This window comes from Enoplosus armatus, chromosome 9 (genome assembly GCF_043641665.1).
Source record: "Enoplosus armatus isolate fEnoArm2 chromosome 9, fEnoArm2.hap1, whole genome shotgun sequence".
NCBI lineage: Eukaryota > Metazoa > Chordata > Actinopteri > Centrarchiformes > Enoplosidae > Enoplosus > Enoplosus armatus.
This window is the reverse complement of record NC_092188.1, coordinates 2259204-2285979: the sequence shown is the minus strand read 5'-3', so window position 1 is coordinate 2285979 and position 26776 is coordinate 2259204. Positions and strand designations below refer to the sequence as shown.

Here is a 26776-nt window from a genome sequence, read left to right as displayed (position 1 = left end):
TAAGTCACCAATTAGGTGAGTTTGTGAGGTGGTTAGTGATCCTGTATTTTTAATTATTTAATAGGAAACATGTATTGTCAGGTTCTTGGTGTTGTTAATTACATACATGTGATGTTCTTGACATGAAATGATAATTACAGATATCAGAATATTTAAATAAAAGACAGAGGAGAGATTGAGGCAGAGTTATTACAGGAAAGAGACAGCAGTAAGGAAGCAAGACTTTCATCGGGTTTAATAACGTGAACTTTCTGACTCAGCACCTTAGTGCCTTTTCATTGGCCTGCCATCTGCTTCTCATTCACCTTCGCAGGAAATCCTCTCCGACCAATCAAATCAGAGCTTAATCTGACTTCTATTGCTGCGGCCTAAAGGTTAGAGAAGCAGGAGGCTGACTGTGTGGATCCCAGAGCAGCTGGGAAAATCTGGCAGCGAGGAGCAGGGATAACAGATGCACCCTCTTCCTAAAAGAAAAATCAGAGTCTTATTTTCATAGTTCAGTGTTACTTGTCTGCCTAAATGTTACTGCTTCGTTTGGCAGATTGCTAACAGCCCGACAAATAGGAGACACAAGCACATTTTAATAATTGCCTTCCCCATGAAAGTATTGTAAATCTGCATGAACGCAAAAACCTCCATTAATATCTAATATTTGCTATTGCATTGTCTAAACGCAGCATGGCCGCTACAAGCATGTGGAAACCTGCGTTTATTAGCTTGGTGCTCACATATAGTGGGATTTGTGGAAGCTGGTAGTTTTGGTGCCGGTTGGTGCCGTTTTGATGTTGATAATTCTATGTGAATAGATGTCTTTTTCTCCACATTCTGTCAGACCGATTTTAGTGGTGGAAAACTTCTGATATTCAGGATTGTTTTGGCTCAGTCGGGAGGCTGCGCTCTCCTCCAGCGGTACTTTCCAAGTGTGTGGGAAGGTGAACAAAGCACTCCTAGAGTGTTTTTTAAGTTTGTGTTTATCCATATGCAGGGAGATGGAGGTTCTCCCAGGGAGTCCCTTCCTCTTTCAACAGCAGAGTCCAGTTCTTCCAGTGATGCTTTGTTACTGGTCTGCACTGGATAAAGAGTGATACTTCTTTCTTCTGCTGTTTCTGTCTCTGTGATCTGTCTGTATTTTCTTTTTTTAACCTTTAACTCTTCTCTTCTTCCTCTTTGCAGAGCTTAATCCCAAAGGTAAGTGTTTGTTTTTGTAGTGCTGGATAGAATATAGCAAGTAGAAACACACACACACACACACACACACACACACACACACACACACACACACACATACACACTTTACTAAAAAGATCACTAGACATGCACATATACATATATTTGCTATATATTCTCTTTCACACAGAGAAACACACACATAATCAAGACTGCATATGCATGCTATATGCATTCCAAGACACACACACACACACACACACACACACACTACTGTATATACAGGAAGAGACTGCTGCCTACTGTTTATGTTCCTGTAACGTGATACTTGGCAAGAGTCTGTACACACACACACACACACACACACACACTTGTACACCCACACATACTTCCTCACTGTATGGGAATGAGTAAATATCCATTTTTATCCTTTTATACTTCATATTTATTTCTGCATTTTACACAGAAATATAATCTGTTTCACATACACACATGAAGGCGCACGGAAACGCATTGACTCACACACGTGTTTGTTTTAGTCCGCTGAGTTTGTGTGCTTTGATACAGAATAGGATGTCCTGTAATCTGTAGTGGGCTTAGAGGCCCTGCAGTAGTACGCACACACACACACACACACTCTTGTGCAGCAATTATGCATCAGCCAAATACATGTTAGGGGAAACATAAACTGCCAAAGTAAAAGGTTTTTATTCAGTGTACGAGACAGAAACTACAGCAGAGCCTTTGGGAGCGGTGTTGGTCGCTACGAATAGCAGCAGGAGTTCTGTGTAGAAAGTCGCCGGTTTTAAGGAAAATGAACACGGCAAAGGATGGATGCTAACCTACGAGGGAAAAGTTTAGAGCACAGTGTGTACAATGGAGGTGAAACTCAATCTAGACAAATAAATGAAGCCACAAATGTCTGTAGTGACCATACAGCCAACGTATAGAAATACATGCTATGGAGGGTCTTTTTGAATTATCAGGAGCAGCAACATGATTCAAATCAGGGACTCAAGTACATTAAGAACGCACACACTTAATAATAATGGTAACCACATGAATACACTCACATCAGACACACAATAATATAAATGTATCTCTATATAAAGAAAGCCTGTTGGCAAAACATGCTACATAGCAGTACCAGTGATTAATAAACGTCGATACACATAATTGTAGTGCAATACACCACAGTATTGAAAACTGCCGCAAATAGTGTTTCCTTGTTTTGATTCATACATGTGTATAATTTAGAATATATATATATGGCATTGGTTTTGGAGACTTAAGTATTGTGTCAACACTGCTGCGCTGTTGAGGTTTGATTTGAAGTTGAGGAAGCGATCTCGATCATTATTACATAATATAAATGTCAGATTACTAATATACGTTAAGACAGAGATGTGAACTGTGGTCGTCTCACGTCGAAGGATAACATTTATCCGTTATCAGTCATCCAGAAAACCCACACCTGGACTTTCTGGCTCTCAGTGGGGCCATTTAACGGGGATCACTAATGCAGAATAGCTGCACATGAACATGATTTGTTGAAGACAGCGGTGTGCTGTGACTGTGTGTGTCACAGAGGAAATGATGAAAAGACACAAACGCAAAGAAGGAGTGTGTGTGTGTGTGTGTATTGCATGCAGTACCCAGACACACACATCTTTGATACACACATTGGATCTTTTACACACACACACACACACACACACACACACACACAGGGCTGACATCACTGCAGCTGTGGTAAGAACCTGATCCTGTACAGTGGTCCTCTACTCAAATAAACTATGTGGTCTCTCTCTCTCTCACACACACACACACACACACACACAGATTCCAGATAATTGGAATCAGAGTCCTCTGAGACAGCAGTACAGTGGAGGTACAGCAGCAGCAGCAGCAGCTTTAAGTAGCAGCAGTTGTGATTTTAAGTGTGTTCAACAGTTGACAAAGCTTCACTTCCCACATCAGCAGTAGTTCAGTAGACATAACCAGAATTATGTCTGGGGTCACATGTCTCATGTATGTGACGTATCTGTGGATTCAGGTCCATCTACACTCTTACAAACACACCAAACTGCAGATTACAGAAGACTAAAGCTCAGGACAAGCGGTGAATGAAAAGGGGAATGTGTAACCTCAGTTTACTGTAAGTGTGAAATGTGTTTAGTCAGTTAGTCACTCTCTGGCTTCAGTCTCGCCGAAACATCTCCTCAGTCTGATGTTCGTCTTTCCACTGTGTCTTGTCATCAAGCCTGACTAAAACTGTGACATTTGACGTAGGCGAATGATGCAACGTTTATTTGTTGCCGTAACAACGCTGACAAAATACGATCCAGCGTTTAAATTCGGCTGACGTGATTTAGGATATGACTTTAGCAGATACAGAATACGTTCGAGTCAGTTGGAAATTGTAACACTGTGTGACGATGAATCCTGCTGCCGTTCACACTGGTCAGGAAATAGAAAATGAGTCACAGATGAGAGAATTAGAATTTCAACAGGGATGGTGTTTTGCTGTCCGATAAGATCTCATGCATGTATTACTCTAACTCATTTTCTTGCTACACCAGCAAAGCCGCTTACAATTCCTTTGTGTTATTTTCTGAACACTCACAAACATGCAGGGCAAAAAAAGATTACACCTCTAATGTCACGATAGTCCCACTACTTCCAGTTGTGTTTAATTCTCCCTCAACATAGGTTTCTTATTTTTTTCCCTTCACATTAGAAGTCCTTCTTTTTACTACCGTGTGTGTTTGTTTGGTCAGTTCCTACAAATCTATGAGACCATGTCAAATCAGTTTAAAATCTGGACTTTCTCAAAGTGTGTTTATTCACCTTTTCAGGCACTTTGCTCCCTGAAGAAATATAAATTTGAAGCCATTGGTCCCAGTTTCAACTTACTGCCTTTCCTTGACAAAACATTCAGTGATCCCTTAGCCTCAGTTTTAGTGACAATTAGTAATACAATACAGCAAAGAAAAAATAAGATGCGATTAAAGTTAAAATCAATAAAGATTTGAGGCAGATGTGGTTTCTGGGTTCATATCAGGATTTGGGGTGATACAGCAGGGATTGTATGTTTGCTGAGACAGCGCTAACTGGTTGATTTATGTGAAGAGCGTTTGATTATTCAACACAGTTATGTGCTGTTCCTGAGTAATGTATGTCACGTTTGTTCCTGTAATTAGATATTTAACATTATACAGCCGTCTGAAGGTCCTAAACAGGCTCACAGACGTGTTGAAAATGGTGCTTTTTAAAAGTTGTGAAACTGTAGGAACACACACACACACACACACACTGATACACACTGGTCGTGCAGGTAAATCTGTGTATTGCGGGTGTTACCTGGTGACGACAACCTGGGAATGTACAGAGGTGGTGTGGAACAAGACGAGATTTACAACCACACACACACACACACACACACACCGTGGTGACTCGTAAACGGTGATGCTGAGATGTAAAAATGTTTCCCCTGGCCTTTCATGACCCCCACTCCCTTCCTCTTCCTCCATTTAGACCTTCAGCCTCTCTGTCCCTGCTTCTCTTCTTCCATCTGTCTTCTCAGGAGACAACCTGAGTGTGAACAGAAAACATCCCCTTCTCATTACCCATAATCATTCTCATTACTAAGTGACATTAGTGAAATAAATGTCTTATTCTGACCTCAAAGGGGGGGGGGTTGAGCTGGTGACGTGGTTCGTTCAGACCGTTCACACTGCTGGTTCTGAGATTTGTATTTGCTTGTTTGTGTTTACCATCAGTAAATATGAACATACAGTATCAGTGGAGGCAGCGTCTTCTTATTCCTGAGGCAGACTGAGGTTTTGTGTTAGAGCTCCTCTGCTCTTCCATTTTTACACGTATCACTCCACGAAACCCTCTGCATTTTTTAACACAACTTTTGTTTCCTGGTGCACTTGAAGTGAACTTTGGTTACGTGATAACAGAGTGAGCGGCCATTTCACGGTGACAGAAACGATGCTGTTTTCTTACTTCCTTGAAGTATACACACCAAGCATCACCTTGACGGGAGGGTCTTTTAAAGAACCATACCTTTCTACCTTTTCACTCCATACCATGTATGCTTTGCCTTAGTGTGTTGACCATTTTCCAAAGCTTACCACAGTATTATTGATTTTTTTTTTTTTCAATGTTTTTTCCTTCCTTTCAGGCAGCCAGTGGTTTCATTCATTTCAGTATGTTATGAAATTCAACTTGGAGAGACTTGAAACCTGCTCGAGTCAGGCAATCCATCACCGTGTACATCACGTCTGCCCTGATTATTGTCAAAGTTACTTTAAAACACACTGGTGCAGCTTGAGATGTGAAGTGTGTGTGATGTGGAGTAAACAGGCTTGAAAAAAGCTGAAACACAAAATGAACAAAACATGAAAATGTATTTTGGAGTAGATCTGAATCTGAAGTTTCTGCAGTTAGTTGATTGACATCTTTTTTCCCCAGACTTCCATGCAGTATAATTGCAGTTTTTCTTTCGAGTAAACGTATACATATTCACGTTGATGTGTATCTAACCCTCTCCGCCGTGTTGGTCGGGTGTGATTTGTTGATGAACTTCAGGACGAAGGGTCAATGAGAAATGAAGCGAGAGAAGAAAGTGGACCACCGTCCTTCTTCTCTAAAACATCCATTTTCTTTCTCTCTCCTTGCCTTTCTTTCCTCTGTTCCCTCCTTCACGTCTTCCCTTCTTCTCTCCCTGCCTCAGTTCATGTATTCAAATTGAATGATTCACCTAATCACATAATAATTGCATGTGTGGAATGAAAAGGTGCACAGTAGTTTCAGGTAATTATTACTATCTGTAATAAGCTGGAACATTCCATAATTAACCCGCCCCTCCCTCCCTCCCTCCCTCCCACCACGGCTGTCGTTTCTCCTGTTATTCCTCTTTCAGTCTCTCACGCTGGTTTATTTCCACTCGTTTTTCAGCTCGACTCAGGTTTTCTCCCTCTCCTGTCGTTAGCTTTTCTCTCCCCTGGTTCCCTCGCTCCATCTTTTCTTAACAACTGTTTTCCTCCGTCACTCCTTTCCCTCGCTCTGTTATTCTAGCTAAGTGTAGATTTCTGCCAAGCTCAGCACTGCTTAAGCTCAGGACATAGTTATAGTTGGCCTTAACTCTCCTCCTCCTCTCCTTTTTTTTTTTTTCTTCGCAAAATTTCCCCCCACTTTTCACAAAACTTCCTTTTCGGCTCTTCGACAAACACCCCTCCAAACCTGCTGTTGATGTTGAGTCTCTCGGCCTCGCAGCACTCAGATACTCATGTAATGTGAATATCTGCAGTGTTGACTGTGTTAACAAAAGTTAACCTGACTGCTGTTTGGAGAGAAAGCCTAAAAAGCGGCGTGCCGACCTCCTTTGATTCACCGTAGGGGAGTTTGGCGGAGAAGGGCGCCACTTAAAGGGGAAGTAGGCTTTGTGACTTTAGGATTGTTTTTCAGGAAAATAGCTAAAGGAGGGGGGAGGTTGGAGGGTAAAATAACGCAGAATCTATCAGTTATTATTATTGTTAGTAGTTGTAGCATTTGTAGTATCAGTAGCCGTCAGCAACTTTGCAACCTTTCTGTTAAAAATAAGTCAAGGTAATGAAGAAATTATATATTTTTAGTTTTTAATTTGCAAATCTTGACAAATGGAGTCAACACCCTCCACAGACGTTGACAGCTCAGTGGTTTTTCTACAAAATGGAAACTAAATTGTGGAGAACATGTGGGAAAATGTGACATAAAAAGGAAAAATTATTCTAAGAATGATTTTTCAATTTTGCTATATTTTCTTTTTCTCAGGAGTTCCCAGGGTTCTCCAGTCCAGGTTCAGTCTTCCCCTGGCGTTGGTGTGTGTTCCTTCCTCTCCGGCCAAAACCACCAAGTTTAAGATCACCGTGGACACCAACCAGCCTCCGGTCGACCTCAACTCCATCTTCCCCGGTAAAACACGTCCAAACACAACACAAATACAAACACTCACACATGCTGACGCTGTTCTCAGTTTCCCAAACAATCGCGGCTCTGCATTCGAACCACACGTTTTCTGTAAATCAAAACACATTGCTTTGTTTAAGACTTCGGCGGTGGAGACAGCTGTGGGATGTTAACAATGTAAACTAATACGTGAATGCTCACCTCTGAGCCATTTTATTGCTGCCGGTGCTGGCCAGCATGTCGATGAAGGTGGACCTCCAGGTTTCATGTGATTAGGAGGTTAACTGGAGAACCCCCAAACCCCCTTTTTGTATACATGGCAGGGTGCAAGAGTGTTTAATTTACACATATTCAGTGCAGCAATGCCACCATCCATATCATGTAATGTCATAGTGAGTGTGTTTTGGATAGAAGTGCTATATGAATACAATCCTTTTGCACAATCAGTCAGATATAATATCAGTGATGAAACAATCAGATTTTTTCTCACTGGCTCTATGATGGTCTGTTCAGGTCATCTGAGATGGATAGTCGCACAACTATTGTTGCTTAAGAGCTTGCGGCCCAGTGAAGTGTCCACCGGAGGGCGTTACACAGAGCTTAATAACCTGAGCATGAACGGAAAGCTAGGAGAGGGAGTGAGAGATATGTGTAGGTGTTCGTGTGTATGCATTTATATGAGTAATCAGCTGTTATGTATCTGTGTGTGTGGTTGTGTATTTATACCAGTGTGTTTATGCATGTTTATTTATTTGTGATTCTGTGTGTGTGTGTGTGTGTGTGTGTGTGTGTGTGTGTGTTTCAGCCCTGGGAATCTGTGTTCTGTTTCTCAGTTATCTGACAATCAGCTACAATCAGCAGCTCTGACGTCTAAACACACACTCAGCGTTCATACTGACTGTGTGCTTCTTGTGTAAAGAGGGATTTGTGTAAGCTCATGCCTGCTCATATTGTGTGTCTTTGTGAACAGTGCGACTGTATCTTGTTCACCTTTGTTGGCGTCGTGCATCGCGATAGGCTGTCCTATCTGTCTCATCACGCTGCTGTCTGTCTTTCTGTCTCTGTCTCTCTCTGCAGAGTTTTCAACAAAATCAGAAGATAAGGACGGGAATAGTTTGGCTTTCCAGTTCCTGTCAGGAGCCAAGGTTACCGTGCTGGCCTCCAAGACCTCCCGTGAGTCTCAGCAGCACTACATGATGAGCAGGACTGTCATAAGACACTGAAAACTGCTGTACATGTACATGTGGGAATTATCGATCTCTAATACAGTGCTGGTTCAGGCCTTTAAACATTTTACCAGATGGTACTTCCAAATGGTATCTATACCGCTCTCTTGTTGCCTCTTTGACACATTTCAGTCCCTTATGATTCGTCTTTAGCTTTTGATTCCTCTCTGATTCTTAAATTCCTGAAATATGATAACTTTCGGTACCTCTCAAACCTTAAACAATGCCGTAATACATGGTTTTTATTGAGGAAATGGTGCAAAACAAGTTACGTAATGCATTACATTACCCTCCTTTTATTTTTCTAACAAGATTCCCCTCAGCCTCCCTCCCCGAACACACCTTGGCAGCTGATGTGTTCACAATACAACACGTGCACACTTCTACGCTCTTCCAAGGCACGAGTCCATACATCGCTTAACAATGCCTTAATAATTAACAACTTGTAACTACTGAAGAAACATCTTGTAAACATCAAAGTATGACAGCATTCGATTCCTTGTGATGAATGATGCCTTTTGATACTTCCTTTAAACCTGTTGGTCTTTTCTATGCCTCTTATTTCTCTCATCACTTCGACAGACCTTAACAAACCTCTTGATACTGTTCACCATGTCTTAAGACCTTATGCTACATCTTCAGTACACCTGTTGACACCTTTCAGAACCTCTTGATACATTTCGTTGACTTTCACGACTCTAAAACTGTTGAATATTTAACCTTCATACCTTCATACGCTTGTAACTTCTAGCACTGTTTCATTGTCTCATCAGCTTTTTAACATTCATAGGTATTATTGTCACCTCACCTCACCCAGCCCCTGTGTAAGTGTGTGTGTCTCTTTGTTTGTCAGAGCGTTACCGTATTCAGAGTGACAGTTTTGAGGACATGTGGTTGGTGGTGAAGGCGTTGGTCCAGAGATTCGACCGGCATTTCTCCAAACTGGGAGTCAAAGACTTCAAGAAAAGCTTCAGTGGGCCGCTCCCACTGCAGGAGTACTTCCTGTCTGTAGACCACCACTTCGAGGTACACACACACACACACACACACACACACACACACACACACACAGATGACATGATAAGCTGATGTTGGGCGGCAAACATGACTGCAAATCCATGAACATGCAGTTAACATTAAATACAGTCAGCTCTCCTTTCATATATCTGTGGCAGTTTGTTTACAGTTGATGCCTCAGTTGACCTTAAGAATGACAAATAATAAGTCTGCTTGTCTCCCTGTTGGTGTGTGTGTGTGTGTGTGTGTGTGTTAGCTGCGTGTCAGTGCTCAGCAGTACCAGGATCTGCTCTCAGAGCGAGCTGTCCAATTCAGAGCCATCCAGCGCCGCCTGCTGACTCGATTCAAAGACAAAACCCCGGCACCCCTGCAGAACCTGGACACACTGCTGGACGCCACGTACAGCCAGGTCAGACACACACACACACACACACACACAGACACACACACATAGTTCTGCTGAGAAACTGGGGTGATCACATGGGTAATGAAGGACCTGGATTGGGGTGATCGGAAGGAACAGCTCGTCTGATGTGACCCCGAGTGGTTTCTGGAAGTAGAACGCTTTTGTTGAAAGGAGCCAGTTGAGGTGGTTCAGGATCTGAGTTTCTCTGAGAGGAGTCAGAACATGCAGGAGGCTAATAATCCCATCTGGCCTCATAACACCTCAGGAACCCCCATGGAACCCTGCAGGACATTGCTGGGGAGGAGGAACTGACTTAGTATGCTGCCACTGCGTGTTGTCTGACTAAATGTTTGACCTCAGAGAGTAAGTCTCACTCTCCCGCTCTCTTTTGCTGTCTTTCATTAACTCACACAAACACACACACACACACACACACACACACACACACACACACAGCGATGACGTGTTAGTGTAGATTTACAGTGTGAGAGTTGTATTCTGCTGATTTATGCACTTCCTCTCTTTAGATGATTAGCTGTGAGCTCACACCCAGTTGGACACACAAACACACACACACACACAGTCACATTAGTTTAAACAGACACAACCTGTTACTGATACACTTGTACCCGCACACCCATGTGTAGACACTCCCTCTCTGTTACATAGACTGTGTGTGTGTGTGTGTGTGTGTGTTCTGTAGTTGAGGTCAGTCTAAAGCTGATTTTAAAACAAAGCAGCCGTTAAGCTTTTGTCTCGCCCTTTGTTTAAGTTTGACGTATGGGAGGGTGGAACTGCATATAGTGTCTCTGTGAAAGTGTGTGTGTGTGTGTGTGTGTGTGTGTGTGTGTGTGTGTGTGTGTGTGTGTGTGTGTGTGTGTGTGTGTGTGTGTGTGTGTGTGTGTAACAAAGTGATGGTTCCTTGCCCCTGCTGTTTACTCTAGAGGCCCTCTTGGCGTTCATCAGCTCCACCGTCCATTAGCTTCTCGTTAGCGTAGCGAGGCCGTGTGACTTCATCTCTTCATTAGCTGTTGAAGCTGTCAGTACGTAACTGTTTGGCTCCCTGTGATCAGAGCCACTCTCTCTCTGTGCAGCGCGGTGCTCTAACAATGCATTAATGCAATGCACACTCACTTTCAGAGTTCAGAGACATGGTTGGAGCTTAATGAGTGGAAATGAATGAGCTTGTTGAAGTTCTTAATGCCGTTCTAACCCAAATAAACAGTGCTCACCTCAGGTTGTGCCGGTTGTCGCCAGGACAAGCTATCAGGGAGCTGGTTCTTAACTTGTCTGCCTTAAACGTTAATGTACTCACTCTTTTATGTCTGCTGCCTTAACTGTCTAATAAGCAGCACTTTTTGCTGTCATACTTCATCTTGATTCTCATTTGAATACATTGTGATGAAACTGTTGATTATAATTGGATTTGATAATAATAACGTATTATAATATGTATGAAGATCCTGCAGCGGCGTTGACTTATTGAAGGGAAAATAGAAACCACCTGGCCCATAAACAAATGCTAATTTATGGAGCTTTTTTTGTCAATCTATTATTAAATGTGGCCTGTCTCACCTGTCCTCTAAGGAGGCAGAGAGACACAATGCTACGTTACAGAAATGACATGCATCTGTCTCCTGTACTGGCCCTGCTCAGCTGTTTACATGCCTTAAAATTGCTCGTGTCCCTGGTGATTTTGGCACCAGTTGGATCAGTGATCTGGGGAAGAATTCCTCAACACAATAAGGCAACAGAAGAAACCGAAAAACTAAAACATAAATAACAAGCAGCTACCGGTGTGTGTACACCTGTTGACCGTTTTCAGTATGAGTTAGGCTCATCCTGCACGCGCAAACATGCAAAGCTCTTAAGTTCACTGAAGACTCACTGTTGCTGTTAGTCACGTCTAATTTTAAACATCACTTATGTCAGAGGTCTGGTTAAACTGTCCATTACAAGGAAATAACACTTTCCAGCAAATCATAATTAAGAATTCACAGTGGCCGTATACGACCATTAGTCGTTGTTTTCAGTGCTCACTATAAACTGATCATCACCTGCATCTAAAGGCTTTACTGGTATCACAGTCGCAGTTTGTCATTTGCCATTTTTGATTGGTTGTCAATCTCAAGAGGGCGGGTCTTACCTACTTTGAATGCTGAATGCACAGAGCAACGTTTGAGACCATGTCGGACAATGACTGATGAATGGAAACCCTCATCCCTGAAGTATTTTGGTTTGGTTTCTATCTGCGTCCTAAATGAGCTGAAACCTACTGGGCTCAGTGCACAGCTGTTCAGACGAGGACCGCAACAGACCGAACCGAGCTGCGTAACTCTGTGTAACCTCTTCTTTCTCGACTCCCGATGTACAGTTTTTATTAGCTGTCAAAATGCCATTGTCTTGCGCTCCTCGAGCTGTTTCGCTCTGTCTGATATCTAGCTGTGATATCATGCCTCTGCCTCCTCAAGCTAATGCTTTCTGCTGTCACTCCTGTCCATCACCCGTTCGTTCTCTCCGTCTCTCTCTCTCTCTCTCTAAGTCTTCCCCTCTTCCCGCCATCCAGCGGCTCGTATGCGGGAAGTTTCTGACACACTATACACTCTGTAATGTATACACACTCGCCATAATGGAGGCTATCGACGGCTGGTCGGAAGAGTGATGAATGCGTAAAATTAATAATTCATGTCAGTATTAGGAGTCATGCTGCTGATGCTCAGCAGTTTGCCTTCTGCAAGAACTCATTTTTAATAGAGACAGTGGAGTTGGGTGGCCTTTTTTTTCTAGTTTTCTAGTCTGTGTGGATTTCTTCCCTTTTCCTTCCTTTCCTCTTCTTTTTTTATTTGTCATTCATTTTTATTTCCAAGTGTATTTCCTTATTTCTTTTTTCCGTCTTCTTTCTTTTGACAAGGAGATGGCAAAAAAAAAAAAAAAAATTATTTAACAATCCTTCAACAAACATGCAACTTTTAGTTTCATGTCTAACACCTTGCTCAGAGGCACTTCAGTAGGCTTGATGTAGGAGTTTTTCTGAACACTATCGGGCATTTTAATGGCTGAGTTCCTGATCGAAAACCTTCAGCAGGTGAAACCTCCGAGGAATACTTAGGAAGTAGATATTTTGTGGGTGTTTACCTCATGAAGCCGCGGCTCCATGCCAGCAATCACACTGTTGTGAGAATGGCAAAGGAATGTGTGGCCAATCAGGAATGCTGGTGAACCAGGCACCTCTTTCATTTCGGCCCGGAGGAATGTCTGCTGGGTAAATTTTCTGCATCAATCTTGGGTGATGGGGGGGATTTCCCCCTCGTTAGCGGTGTGTGTCTCCACATGCAGCGGCCGGCCATCACCGACGAGCCGTCAGAGATAAGAGGAACGAGCTCCCTGTGAGAATACTCCGTGGTCAGCTGTGCATTTATGCAGCAGAGGATAATATTTCCATTGTTCATGCTGCCTTTATGGGCCTATATTTTATTCATGAATTCCTGAGAGCCAGTGACCAACTTTATGTGTGTATACGTGTAAAGCGCAGGAAACTTTTTCATCTGCCGACCACAGTGGCTGGATTCCAAAATACACGCCATGTTTGAACCGTTTGACCGGCCGAACATGATTGATGAGTTTCAGAACAGAGTAAGACCCATGAATGATTGTTTGTTCCGTGTCAAAGTGGCTGGTCGAGAAGACAAACCAGCTATGGCTACTCTGTGAGTATTTCTGTCTTCTGTCCTGATTGGAGGTGTGTTTCTCCTCCACCTCCCTCCCCCTTCACTCCTTAAAAAGCCGTCAGTCATCGTGGCCCCTGTGTTTTACACTCTCCCCTCTAACTGGTGTTTGATTAATCTGTGGCAGCCAGAGGTTAGCCTGGTGCTAGCGCTCCTCCGCTAACTAACTTTGCTAACCTCTCAAGTTCAAGGGGGAAACCGGGACTGTCAATCAAAGGAGTAAAAACTAAAAGCCCTAAAAGGAGTTTGTGGAAATGGATGAGGAGAGGCCAAAGGGGGCAGAACAAAGGGAGGGAGGCTTTTCAGTTTCCATAAATATTTTCCCCGCCGCTGTTTCCTCTGGAGGTGAAACGTCCGTCGTTTGTTAGTATTAGCATTAGCGCTGGGCTAGCGAGCGTTGATGTCTGGGAGATGGCGTGGGGGGTGTAAGGGAGCCGGGCCGAGCTGAGCCAAGCTGAGTCTCCCTGTAATTATGAGTTCAAACGCTGGAAGAGGGCGGCTCGCTGACTGACGGGGTGACTGACAGGCCGTCCAGGGGCCTCGCAGGGCCCCTAATGGAGGCTTCTGGTAGACAGCAGCTTGATTTATCTGGCCCCAAATGGAGCTCTAAACATGGCTAAACACAGATCCCACTGTGGAGCGTAGGACCACCGCCATTAGCCGGGCCTCTCCCTCCCTGTGTCTATGTGTGTGTATCTAAGAGTGCATGAGGAAGTGTGCATTTCGAGCCTGTATATACTGTATATGTACCAGTACTCGTGTTTCATTTGGCTATTTGTGTGTTTCCACATTCGTGACTGTGTGTGTGTATTAATGTGTAAAATCATATTTCAGTTGTATTTTGTAAGCAGAGACCTGATCCGAGGAGAGACCCAAATATAGAGAGAACACAAATATTGGCAGCAGAATGGTACTCCACCAATAAACAAACAGCGGCGGTTGAAAAGAGCAATATATGTAATTTTCTCTGTAAAAACTCAGGTCCTGGTTTAGTTCTTTTTGAGTACTGATCAAAATGTGTCTTTGGCACCAAGTCTCAAAATCTATAAAGGACTGAATGCTTCGTCAGCTTCTTGGGCCTGTTTACTTTTTCTTTAATCAGATATTTCCTCATCTAAATCATACTTTTAAGAGTAAGGTAAAGCTCTTGTACAGCTCATTTAGTTGAATATAGAAGAGTGACACATTGTTATATCCCTCAAAGTTAGGTGTTTTGGTACAGACACTCGGGTACGGCGCTGGAACGTTTTCCAACAGTCCACCCTGTCCCGTCCTCAGACGTGTGCAACCCTGCGTCCATGACCAGCCTTGTGTCTGTGCATGTACTCTTGTCTCAGGTGACTGCACGTTAACGAGTGTGTGTTCATGAAGAGAGAGTGTACGTGTGTGTGTGTGTCTGGTGTGAATGGCAGGCTCTTAGGTGCCCTGTGTGTTTGTGTATCAGATTAAAGGACCGACAGCAGCCGAGGAACTTCCTCTCTCTCCGGCTCTCTCTCTCTCTCAATAGTTTTCTGACTTCCCTCAGGAGATGTTTCACCGCAGGAACACACACATTTACACCCATCAGTACTTTATCTCTCACTAACACACACACACACACACACACACACACACACTGAGACCCCTCTTGAGGCTAAATGGAGCACAGAGGGTTGACGGTGGTCTGGTTTGTTTTCCCTCAGACGGTCTGTTTATGTGACTGTCTGTCTTATCAATGAATGGCTGTCTTTCATTCAGCTGACTGACACTCAGTGGTCTGTGTGTGTGTGTGTGTGTGTGTGTGTGTGTGTGTGTGTGTGTGTGTGTGTGATGGGGGTGGGCTGTCTCCTGGGTGAGGGATGTTGTCTTTTTATCCCCTGATGAGGAGTCACAGCAAAGCCAACACACACACACACACACACACAAACCCACAGAGGCCGTTGCCAGGTGTTTGCTGTAGTTCTTGTGGTGAGGACAAAAGTTTTAAATTCAGATATTACAAGTCAGATTCAGCACCATGTAAATCAGGGTTTCTCCACTCGTTCATTTAACCACCGTGAGGTTAGTAGAACAATCTGCAAATGTGATAGAATTTCATGTTTTTCTTTTTTATCCTTCACAACTTTGGTTACTCATGAACAAATGGAAATCAGCTGCCGTTGAATGCTTTATTTCATTATTCTGGATTTAAGTTGGTCCTTCATTCAATTCCAGGTAGCATGAGGTCATTAAGTGTTTCAGATTCAGCTTTGTGAAACCTTGTAATATCAGTAGGATCAGATAACTGTTCTGTGATAGAGCTTTGGTTCTCAGCCCAAACCGAATCAGCCCCACCCTGACCACCAGACGGGTTCGGGCCGAGTCTGGCTCTGATTTCTCTCAGCTCCCTTGGGCTTGATCAGGTCAAGTTTCATTCTATTTATCTTCCCCAGATTTTAATCAGGTTCAGGCTCATTAAATGCCGCAGCGGTTGCGGGCGGGATAACACACACAATCCACATCGGTTCCAGTAGAGTCAGACCAGATTTCTGAGGATCCATATAAACTGTAGTATGAAAGTGGTGTGAAAACAATCACAGAGGGAGGAAGAGAAGACTGAGGATGAAGCATCTGTACTGTTCTTTATCAGACAGACATAGATGACCTGCCAGAGGATGTCCTCATAGATGTGGTTGAGCTGGAGGAGACTTTATCATTAACATATGGATGTGGTCGGGGGTGGGAGGGGTACGAGACTGTTGAGGGGGGGATCAGAGGGTGAAATCCAGAGAAAGATAGACAGATGGAAAGTGCAACAAAGACAAGACAAACATAGAAATACAGAGAGTGATAATTTTGGATATATCAAATGTGAAGACATGAAAAGGCAGAAAGATGAGGAGATGAAATGAGAGAGTTGAAGAGGAGAGAAGATGACTGAAAAATGGGAGAGAGATGGAAATACAGAGCGGTTAAGAGATGGAAATACAAAAACAAAGAGGAACAAAATATGGAAGAGAGGGATGGAAACATATTGCATCTCTGTTTTTACAGTATTTTATGACGCAGTACTGATGATGCAAACATTGGTCAGTCTCTCTTTGCATCACAAGAAAGAAATATGATTCAACTGTGATTCAAAGAGATTCTGATGCAAAAAAGAGGTGATTGTGAAGCAAAAACAGACATTAAAAGATAGACACAAAGACACAAAAGAAATGTAGATAAAACAACAGATAGAAGTAACATGAAAAGAAAGATCTGAATCAGTCGGATGGAGGGGGAGAGTGTCGTAAATGATCTCCTCCTCCCTCCGTTCCTTTCCTTCCTGTCCTCTGATCCCACAGCTGAAAGAATCAAAGAACAAATCTGACTTTTATTGTCTGTTTTTATTTCCTATTGATCTGCTTTCATCTGTCTGCTGTCTGTCCTGCAAATGACAGAGTGATCCAATCTCTCCATCACACCACAGAGAGCAGGCGAAAGAGAAGGGGAAGGAAATCAGTGACATGAAGAAGCCGTATAGGAAATAAAAGATTAAACAAAGAGCTACACAAAAATGGGGAAAAAGCAGATTTATCAGTGAAAGAAATGAAGCACAGGAGGATACAGATGACACAGGACAGGGAGCTAATTAAAAACACAATAAAGGTAAATGAAGTCGAGGTAAATAGAGTATGAATGAAAATGAGTAACATGAGAAAATATTGAGTGAAAGTAAAGAGCAAAGGAAATAAAAGACAGGGAGTAAGTGAAGAAAATCATTAAAAGAACAATAGAACAGTATGAATCAGTAAAAGAAAAGAAAAGAAGTGACCATCTTCAGTTAAAGTAATTTTAAGGTAAATGAAAAATTCATAAAAACTCCTCTTTTATTCTGAAGAGACGGTCATCCGTGCCGTCCTGCTGTGCTCCACTTATCAGTCTTCCTGCCAAAATGTTCAACGTTTTGACCAGTGAATATATTAAGAAAAGCTTTCCCACCATGCTTACCACATCATTTCTCTTTGTGTCCTGTTGCTGGGCACCAAGCAGAGATTTAATAAATCGTCCATGTTGGAAAGCTGTCACGCTGGGAGGAGATTAGAGAAGCAGAGATTATAGAATGGAGCCTTTTTTTCCTGCAGCTTTAATTAAACAGTCTGATAGTTCAGTGCCAACAGGCCTGATTTTACACCTCTTTGATAGTGGACACTGACCTGGGAAATCTGTGGCTCCTCCATCACCCTGAAACACCTCGGTAAAGAACACGGGTGAGACCTGATCCCAGTTCATTCTGCTTGGTGTCAAAGGTCAGTTTTGACCTTGTGTCGTGGTTTTAAAACTCCTCGCCTCAATTTTCTGGCACGGAAGTTTTGACTGTAACATACAAAACCGCAGCAGGGTGCTGTTTGCATTCTGCTTTGGTCGTGGGAAGCTGTTGTTTGGCCATAAAGTAAATGAAATCAACATTGCAGCTCTCGAGACAATGTGTGGAGTTTCATGCTGTCGGCCATGTCGACCACAGACTGTAAACTTGTATGCTTTCAATGACGTTATGAGCCACAGGACCACAGTGAAGGAGTGCTCGAAAACGTCCGTTTGTGTGCTCTGGTGGGGTGATGCAGTAGGCTTTTCAGTGTAAAGTAAAGGTGAAAATAAAATATGTTAGGGAGTAAGAAAAACATAGTAATGGAATGGTTTAGGGGTGAAGACGCGACCATGAACCACGTCCCCCCAAACGTTCCCGGTTTGTGTCCGACTGGGGACATTTGTTGCATCTCTCTCTCCCTCATTTCCTGTCATGTCTCCACTGTCTGTAATATAAGCTTTAAATGGCCCAAAAATACTTAAAGAAAGAGTACAAAAACATCTCAAGTAATGTAAAAGAGAAGTTACTATAACAGCAGACTAAAGTTTAAAGGGTTAATGTGAAGTAGAAATGAAAGGAAAAGGCCAATGTGAAGTAAACTAACAGATTAAGTGGAGATGATTCGATTTAGAAAAGGTTAAAGTGAATTACAGTAAAATACAAGAGGAGTTTTGAATCAGAAAACTAAAATTCAACAAGGAATAAAGTAAAATAAATAAAGTAAAATTAGGTTTGCTAGTAGGCTGCAACAGGGAATAAAAGATAAGTTCAGTCAAGTTCAAACCATCGAAGCAAAGTAAATTGTGTTAATGTTATCAGACTGATTGTGTTGTATTGTGTTTAATGTCTGGTCCCAGGTCAGCTCAGACTAATCACTCAACCAGCAGGAGTCTGTCTGCAGGTCTGTAGAGGATACACTCCAAATAATAAGATTACACACCAGCATAATACACACACACACACACACACACACTGTGCCCACATGATGGAGGAAATCTGATTTTTGATGAATAAATTCCTGTTTGTTAAAGAAATGCCATTTCAACAATGATCCCTGTGTGCGTGTCATTCCATTATTTAATTAGCTGTAAATATAGCTGCGTATGGAGCGCGTCTTGTGGTCTGCATGTATGAAAACCATATGCACAATGGGACGAGTTGGCAGTCCGTCGAGCTATAAAACGGTGGAACAATATATACAGATCTGCATTCAGAGCTGTGGCTAATGGATTTTGGGCCCAGGCTGGAAAACGTGTGTTTATGTCTCTGTTTCAAGCAGCAGATACAGTGAAATGTAGGGCTGCACCAGAACAAGTCAAATCTAAAGTGTGTCTTCACTACATTTACAGCAAGCCGTCCTACACTAATGCAATCTCTCCATCACCCTTCACCCTACATCCCTCAACAGGTTTGGGATTTGATCACATTTTATCGAATCCGAATCCTTTCAAATCATTTGATTGGCTGAGTACAGGTTCCAGCAAGGAGCACATTAACCAGACAACAGCCGAAAGTTTCACTGAAGCCATTACAGACTTGATGTTAATCAGCTGCAGATGAAATGTTTTGCTGCCAGGCATGTTCATCATTTTGAAAAGCCTGCTAATGTTACCTGAATGCTTGCCTGAGCTTTACAAAACCCCATTTTTCAAAATTGACCCGCTATCAAAACCCATAAGGTTGGGTTGACAGGGATTCAATATCAAGACGAGATTAGGTTTGTAAAACTTGCTGCAGTGTCTTCTGTGTGAACGCTGAAGCAGCGACGAAAGAGTCGGATGCTTTGAGAATCTGGAGCTCCTCAACTGATGATTTGAATCATTGACATTTTTTATTTTGTTCAAATAAATACAAGAAATGTATTTAATTCTGTATGTTAGTTATAAGTGTGTGTGTGTGTGTGTGTGTGTGTGTGTGTGTGTGTGTGTGTGTGTGTGTGTGTGTGTGTGTGTGAGACCCTACATGACTGATCACCTCCACTAGTTCACTTTCTCCAAAGTCAACATCTCTGTCTCTGCATGTTGTGTGTGTGCGTTTGTTGCTTCCGCCTCACAAACAATGGCCGATTTATAAGATTACACATATTTACTCTGTAATCAGCGTGTGTGTGTGTGTGTGTGTGTGTGTGTGTGTGTGTGTGTGTGTGTGTCAGAGAGAGAGCGGCAGCCTCGCGACGCCAAGCCGAGGATATTTATCTTGTTGCAGTGAATTCCCAGAGTTCTCCTAATTTTTCTCTCTCTCTCTCTCTCTCCCTCCTCTGTCCTTCAAAGGAGACCTTTGAGAGAAAAGCAAACAGACATGGCGGGGGTAACACGTACACACACTCCAACACACACACACACACACACACACACACATAGACACACACACTGCTGCCAAGGGTGTGTTTGTGGGTACGACTTATTTAGTGTGGTTTTTGGAGTTTGTCAGCAGTGTGTGTGTGTGTGTGTGTGTTTGTCAGGATTATGAAAGTGTGCGTTGTGTGTATGTAAGTAAGTGTGTGTGGAATTCAAAGAACATCACAAAGCCACCAGTGTGTTTGATCGGATGAGCGATCGAAGCGAAGGTGGACTGAGCTGTTAGCAGTGTGTTAGCATTGACCTCATTTACTTTACACTAGCTTTGTTAGCTTTTGATTAGCTTTCTGCTTCTTCAGTTGTAAGCTTATGGAATTTTGACTCAGCTTGCCAGAGCTCCTTAGCTCTAAATTAGTGTCGTTTTCACTGGGACCACAACCAAAACCATCACCTCAGACCTGGCTCTGTGTGTGTGTGTGTGTGTGTGTGTGTTGGCTTCTCAGGTCTCTCTGGTCTGGACTGCATCAAGTGTGTGGTTCAATGTTGGACCGTAGGGATGCCGTGTGTGCACAGGTTGTGTGTAGGTGTGTGTAGGTGAGCAAGGGATTATGTGTGTGTGTGTGTGTGTGTGTGTGTGTGTGTGTGTGTGTGTGTGTGTGTGTGTGTCTGTGTGTGGTGCTAATTTGTAGTCAGGATCTCTCTGTGTTTTGTCTGCCAAGATTAGACTGCCTTGTTTTGGTCTCTGACCACAAACAGCCAATGCACGATTTACACACACACACACACACACACACACACACACACACACACACACACACACACACACACACACAGGGAACAGCAACCTTTCTCACCATCCTATCCGGTCATATTTGATCATGTGAAGCAGTGACAGTAATGAAAACAGTGCACAGCCACCTGTTGGGTATTTTGCTGTGGCATGCTAACCAAATTTGGAAAATTACATTTAATTTTACATAAAGTTTAGTCTTGTAACTGACACTTTTTTTCCAAAGAGATTTTTAGTGAACTTCAGTTCATAGGTCACTGCCATAACAAAAAAAAACAAAACAACCATGTAGGGACATCCGGTTGGATCTCTGCTGGAGGCAGAAGTCTGGGATCGCAGCCCGCAGAGTCAGGATCTGAACCCGCAGAGTCAGGCTTATATAACTTGTGGACATTTTTATCTTCATGAAATTGAACTGATGTTTTTGTGGCGGTTGTATCACTTCACTCCTCATGTAAAATCTAGGTTGTATTATTTATGATGTTCCTGTGGTGTAATATCACAGCCATCATCCAGACACAGCATTAAACACTTCAGTGCTTTAATTAATGTCAACTAAATCATGTCTCTCGTGTCATCTGACATTGTTTTATCTCAGTTAATTACAAGTGGACTCATGCAGAGCCTGAAAACGGCTTTACAGAAACAACCAATATGCAACAGATGTTTTCCACTCGAGAAACAAAGCGCTAATCCTTCAGTTAACTTTATCGAAGACTAACAGCAGCCTATCGGCAGCCAGCAAAAGGACTGTAGCTTCCTCATGATGACGATAAATCTCAAACCACAAGCGTCGGCTTGACTTTACAGGAAGTCATCAGTCTTGACAATACTTATTATTAGGCTAATTTCTCCCACCATTGTTTCCTAATGCGGCAGCAGACAACAACATGCTGATGACAAACTAAGGCCATTAAAGCGTAAATAAATGTGTGCTCATTTAGAGTTTATGATTGTGAATCTGTGCGGGTCTTATATTCTCCAGGACTGTAAACACGCAGCTGGATGGAGAGACTGTGAACGTCACTCTGAAGCCGTCATTTAGCTTTCAGTCCTGATCAAGAAAACGTCTCTGGGGCTCTTGTTTTGTGTCACATTCAATTTGAAGTCAGATTTAAATAATATCAGAGACCCAACAGCCAGAGGAGTGTGCCTGCCGGACACACAGCTGGACTCACATCTGGCTCTGCGTGAGTGTGTGTGCATGATCATGTGCACATGTGCTTACTTCTCTTACACATGGTCCGTATGTTCATCTTCACAAACGTGCACGTGCATCAGAACGTGTATATGTGCATAAAGTATGTGTGTATTCATGCAAACAACCTGATGTGTGTGTTGTGTGTGCACGTGTGCAGCCTGGGAGGTTAGTGTGAACTGTTAATGACAGGCCACGGTGTGTGTGTGTGTGTGTGTGTGTGTGTGTGTGTGTGTGTGTGTGTGTGTGTGTGTGTGTGTGTAATGAGTAGAGAGAAAGGTTCTGTGTGATTATAGGCCTCCTCTTAGGACCAGAGAGACTAAATATGGCTTCAGACTAAACACTGTCCACACACACACACACACACACACACACACACACACACACACACACCGCACGCTCACACACCACACCACAGACCACATACACATTGGCAACATACAGCACATATGAAGAGAAAAGTCTGAAAATAACGTGAGGATATTTTTATGATCACACAGGAGTTATCTTCTCCGTGTGTGTTTCTGTCTTCTGTTACTGTGTGTGTGTGCAAATGAATCGATTTACAAATCATCGAGTCCTGAAGTCCTTTGCTGTGTTGTGTCATGTGTCGTCGTCATGTTTGAAGTGTGAAGTGTTTGCCTCCAGACTGCTGAGGAAAAATAACGGTTGTTACTTGAACTTATTTACTGATTAGTTTAACATTTCAGATGATTCCAATCTAAAACTAGTGTTTTCCCACAATACGCTTCAACGTTAATGTCAGCAGAAAAGATACCTGAAATCTCACATGCTCTCCTCAGGTGTGAAATATAAACATCACCTTTAAGAGCCAGTAGACAGCAGTAAGACCTCATGGCATCAGTGCAGATTCACTGTAGTTCAATAAGCTGTTTCAGTTGGAAACAACATTACATCTCAGTATAAACTGTCATACAATATCAAACAGTGAAGTATATTATGTTCAAGGCATCGGGAAAGTCATTTTTCAGTTTTCTGACATTTTAGAAACAAATTGATTCATAAAGGACACATGAGATGAGTCGATAATGAAAATAACCGTTAGTTAGACATATATCTTGGAAGGACTCAGTTGTGTAAAAGACATGTGGCTCAGGAGGGTCGTCCATTAATCCCGGGGTTGGCTGGAAAAGTTCTATATAACTGCATTTCATTTACGATATTAGCACACACGTCATTTTAAGGGTCAGCACTCGGAGACCAAAAATATTTGTGTCTTGACTCACAATTTGCTTATGAAGACTTGAGACTCTGTTCATTCATGTCAGCAACAGATTTGGATGTCTCATTTTGCTGCAAATATGTTTTTGATATGATATTTGATATGTTTGATTAAATCACATCACAGTGTACTGCGGTGCAGAGAACACAGAATGAGTTTTCACTCAAGCAGCCGAGAGTCAATATGTGAGAAAATGTGTGTGTGGCAGGCGTGTCGGTGTGTTTTCTTGCACCATTGAACTCTTTGACGGGCCAGTAGAGTTCATATATATTTTGGCTTTTGAGGAAGGTTTAAAGCAAACACACACACACACACACACACACTCTCCGCACTCGCAGCTGTTCTGGTGAAACGGGCCCTTGGGTTAAGTCACATCACATGCTATTAATACACCCTCGCTAATAGTGTGTGTCGTGTGTGTGCACGCAAAGTCTCTTTGGGAGGTTGTCTGAGTGTGTTTGTGTCAGGACTGATGTGTGTGTGTGTGTGCATGTGTGTGTGTGCACGTTCTTCAGCCTGAATTGATTTAAGTGCCTTGCTTTAGGGCACGAGTGTGTGGTGTCAATGTATCTGTTTGAACTTTGACCCTGACCACACTTCCCAACAGCTGTATCAGCCCTCTTTATGAGGTGTGTGTGTGTGTGTGTGTGTGTGTGTCAGAGACCTATATCCTCCTTCTCCACCTCCAAGTTTCCTTTCACCTGGTCTGACCTCCACATGCAGATGATGTGATGTAATGTCCAGATGTTTCCAGCTGTTCCAGTGTGGTTTGATAACAGAAAATGTTTCACTGATATAAAACATCAACATTTTTCCACAAATGGCTGATCCCACTTTGTCTTTACTGTCAGTCTCTCTAAACTCTGACCTGACTGCAACAAGTTCATGTCCTGGGTTTTCTAAAGGCATTCTGGGAAATGTTGGAAATCACAAACTCAAGTAGAAATACGGGCCTTAAGTGGATTGATCAAATTACAGCTTTCAGCAGTGTGTTCCAGTCAGGGAAAGTCGTGAAATGTGATGAATCCTCTGGGAATATTTCAGGAATGTAACAGAATGTATTTTTCAACTGAAACACATTTGTTGCATCAGATAACTTCTTTCAGCCAAACTGGAGCGTAAAAGAAAACAAACACAACAAACCATGAAGGAAGAACATTTTGACGTCTCTGCATGAGAACTGCTGTGGATTTACAGGTGGCAGTGCATGAAAATGGGAAAACATACAACAACAGCGATGAATAAATGAACATTTTGTTGAAGTAATTTACATCATAGTCAGAAAATACTCGATCAGTTGTTTCAGTATTATTAGTTGTCATCTCTTTCTTTCTCATTTTATTTCGTATGCAGATCACCATGACCACAGCAGGCCGACAGTATCTTATTTGATTTTTTTCACATGCGGTCACACTTTGAAATCTGACTCAGTGACACGTGTTCTTCTTGCGACACAGTTGAGACTAACTGTGCTGCCAGGTGTGGACTGTGATCCGCCTCAGATGTATGCGTAGACACAATCTGGATATTTCTGGACACAAGATACTCTGTCTGATCAGGGCCAAATTCTCCAGTCCAGCCTCCACCCAGATCCCCCTCTCTCCTCCATCCAGCTGGACCGACCAAACCCCCTCATTATTTCAGTCCTGGGTGGGCCCGGACTCAACCAGCGACTGTGTGTGTGTGTGTTTGAGGTCACCTCTGAACCTGTCGAGGTCAGATCCCACAGCCCGGGGCTACCAGTGGCCTGGGACTCAGCCTGGGTGTTAATCCCAGGTTGGGTGTCACTGCGGTGGGTCTCGCTCTGTAATTTAGTCCCCTGCTCTGTCTGGGGCCTCCGGGCCCTCAGGACCACCCAGCAAACTGCAGCAACCACCTACCTCAGCGTCAGTGTGTGTGTGTGTGTGTGTGTGTGTGTGAGAGAGAGAGATGGAGAGGGTGTGTGGATTTAAGGTTTGGTAAAATATTTTTTGTGCTTTTAGGTGTGTGCGCTAATACATGAAGGCAGGAGAGGCCTAAGACCGTGTGTGTGTTGTGTGTGTGAGTGTGTTTTGTCTGACCAACAGCATAAATACCTACAAGTATGTGATTAAACCTCTTAAGATCCAGTTTTCTGCTTGTAATTCCTCTTAAGACTTACAGCTCTTCACTGTCTGACACTCTCATAGAAATTCAGCTTGTCTCAGCTCTGGATTTAAGATATATGACGTTTACTCTGAGTAAAATATTCAAACCCAAGACTCGTATTTGGTCTTTGGGAACTCGAGGATCTCCCTGAGACTTAGAATAAAGTTATTTGGCTTTAACTAATCTTAACTACCATCATTTCATTTTCTCCTGACTGATCCTCTGTTTTCTCAGTGTTCTGTGTTCTTGGTCTGTTTGTCGCAGTTTTGAGGCCATATCTTTGTGTGTTGTGTACCAGTGTACAGAGGTTTCATCCAGTGGTGTGTTTGTGTTTTCATCTGCCCATATTTCAGACTCTGACAACTAAAGTAGAGACATATTCATCATGGAGTGAGGGAGGGGAGTCTGGAGGGAGGGTCTCTCACACACGACCTATCAGCGGAGAATAAAGCTCTTTGTTCGCGACCGTGTGAACACGCGTGTCAAAGAAAAGCAGAAGGCCTCCCCTCTCTCAGCCGCGCCGTCCCAGAGAAAACACAAGAGTTCAGCCGGCTCTTTGACGGAGCGGGACAAGCTCATAAATCACGCCGCCGCGTTTTAGCAGCCGTCCGTACCGCTGAACGACGGCCTTTTAAAGCATCTCTGACAGCCTTGATTGGGGAGGAGGTTAAAAAAAAGGAGACTTTGACTTTATTTTTCTTACCAAAGAAACCCCAGACATCTTCTCACTTCTTTTATTTTTACATTTAAGGCATTTAGCTCACACTCACACTCATCTGGATCACCGTGAAGTGAGTGAAACGGTAGAATAAGCATCCATTTCTGGATCGCCAACATCCATCATCCCTGGTCAAAGAACTTCTGGAGGGTTATGGAATTTAATAGCTATTCCCGATAGGGATTATCAGGGACTCTTTATGAGGTGTTTCTGGTCTGTACACACTTTTCCTTCAACCTGCCTCATTCTTCTTCAATCTGTAATTTCCTGCATCTCCCAGAAAACGCTGCATTAAGAAAACCTCACCTGCAGCTTTACTTCAATGGTTTCCTGTAATGAGTTATCTGTTATATTAATATCTTTTCCGGCACTTTGTCATTTTTTGTGACAACTGCAGAGAGAGACAGGAAAGGCGGGAGAGAGGGGGGGGGTGAACTGCCTCTCTTCAGTCCCAACTTGAGCAAAATACTGAAGTTCAGATTATTGCGGAAGAATAACTCTATTAATAATAATTTCTTTGGATTGCTGAAAGATCTTAAAGCTAGAAATACTGTGTCTTGAGTGAACATTTAACTGTCCACGTTAGGTGAGCTGT

The 26776-nt window shown here is 42.9% G+C and overlaps 1 protein-coding gene across 1 annotated transcript in view; it reads left to right on the top strand.

Moving 5' to 3' along the window:
• Window positions 1-26776, top strand: part of bbs9 (Bardet-Biedl syndrome 9) — a 138164-nt gene that overhangs the window by 39633 nt on the left and 71755 nt on the right. Inside the window, exons 14-18 of the mRNA XM_070911756.1 lie at window positions 1174-1188; window positions 6991-7131; window positions 8203-8298; window positions 9205-9377; window positions 9625-9777. Of these exons, the coding sequence (XP_070767857.1) occupies window positions 1174-1188; window positions 6991-7131; window positions 8203-8298; window positions 9205-9377; window positions 9625-9777 (578 nt within the window). The remainder of the gene's footprint in view (window positions 1-1173; window positions 1189-6990; window positions 7132-8202; window positions 8299-9204; window positions 9378-9624; window positions 9778-26776) is intronic.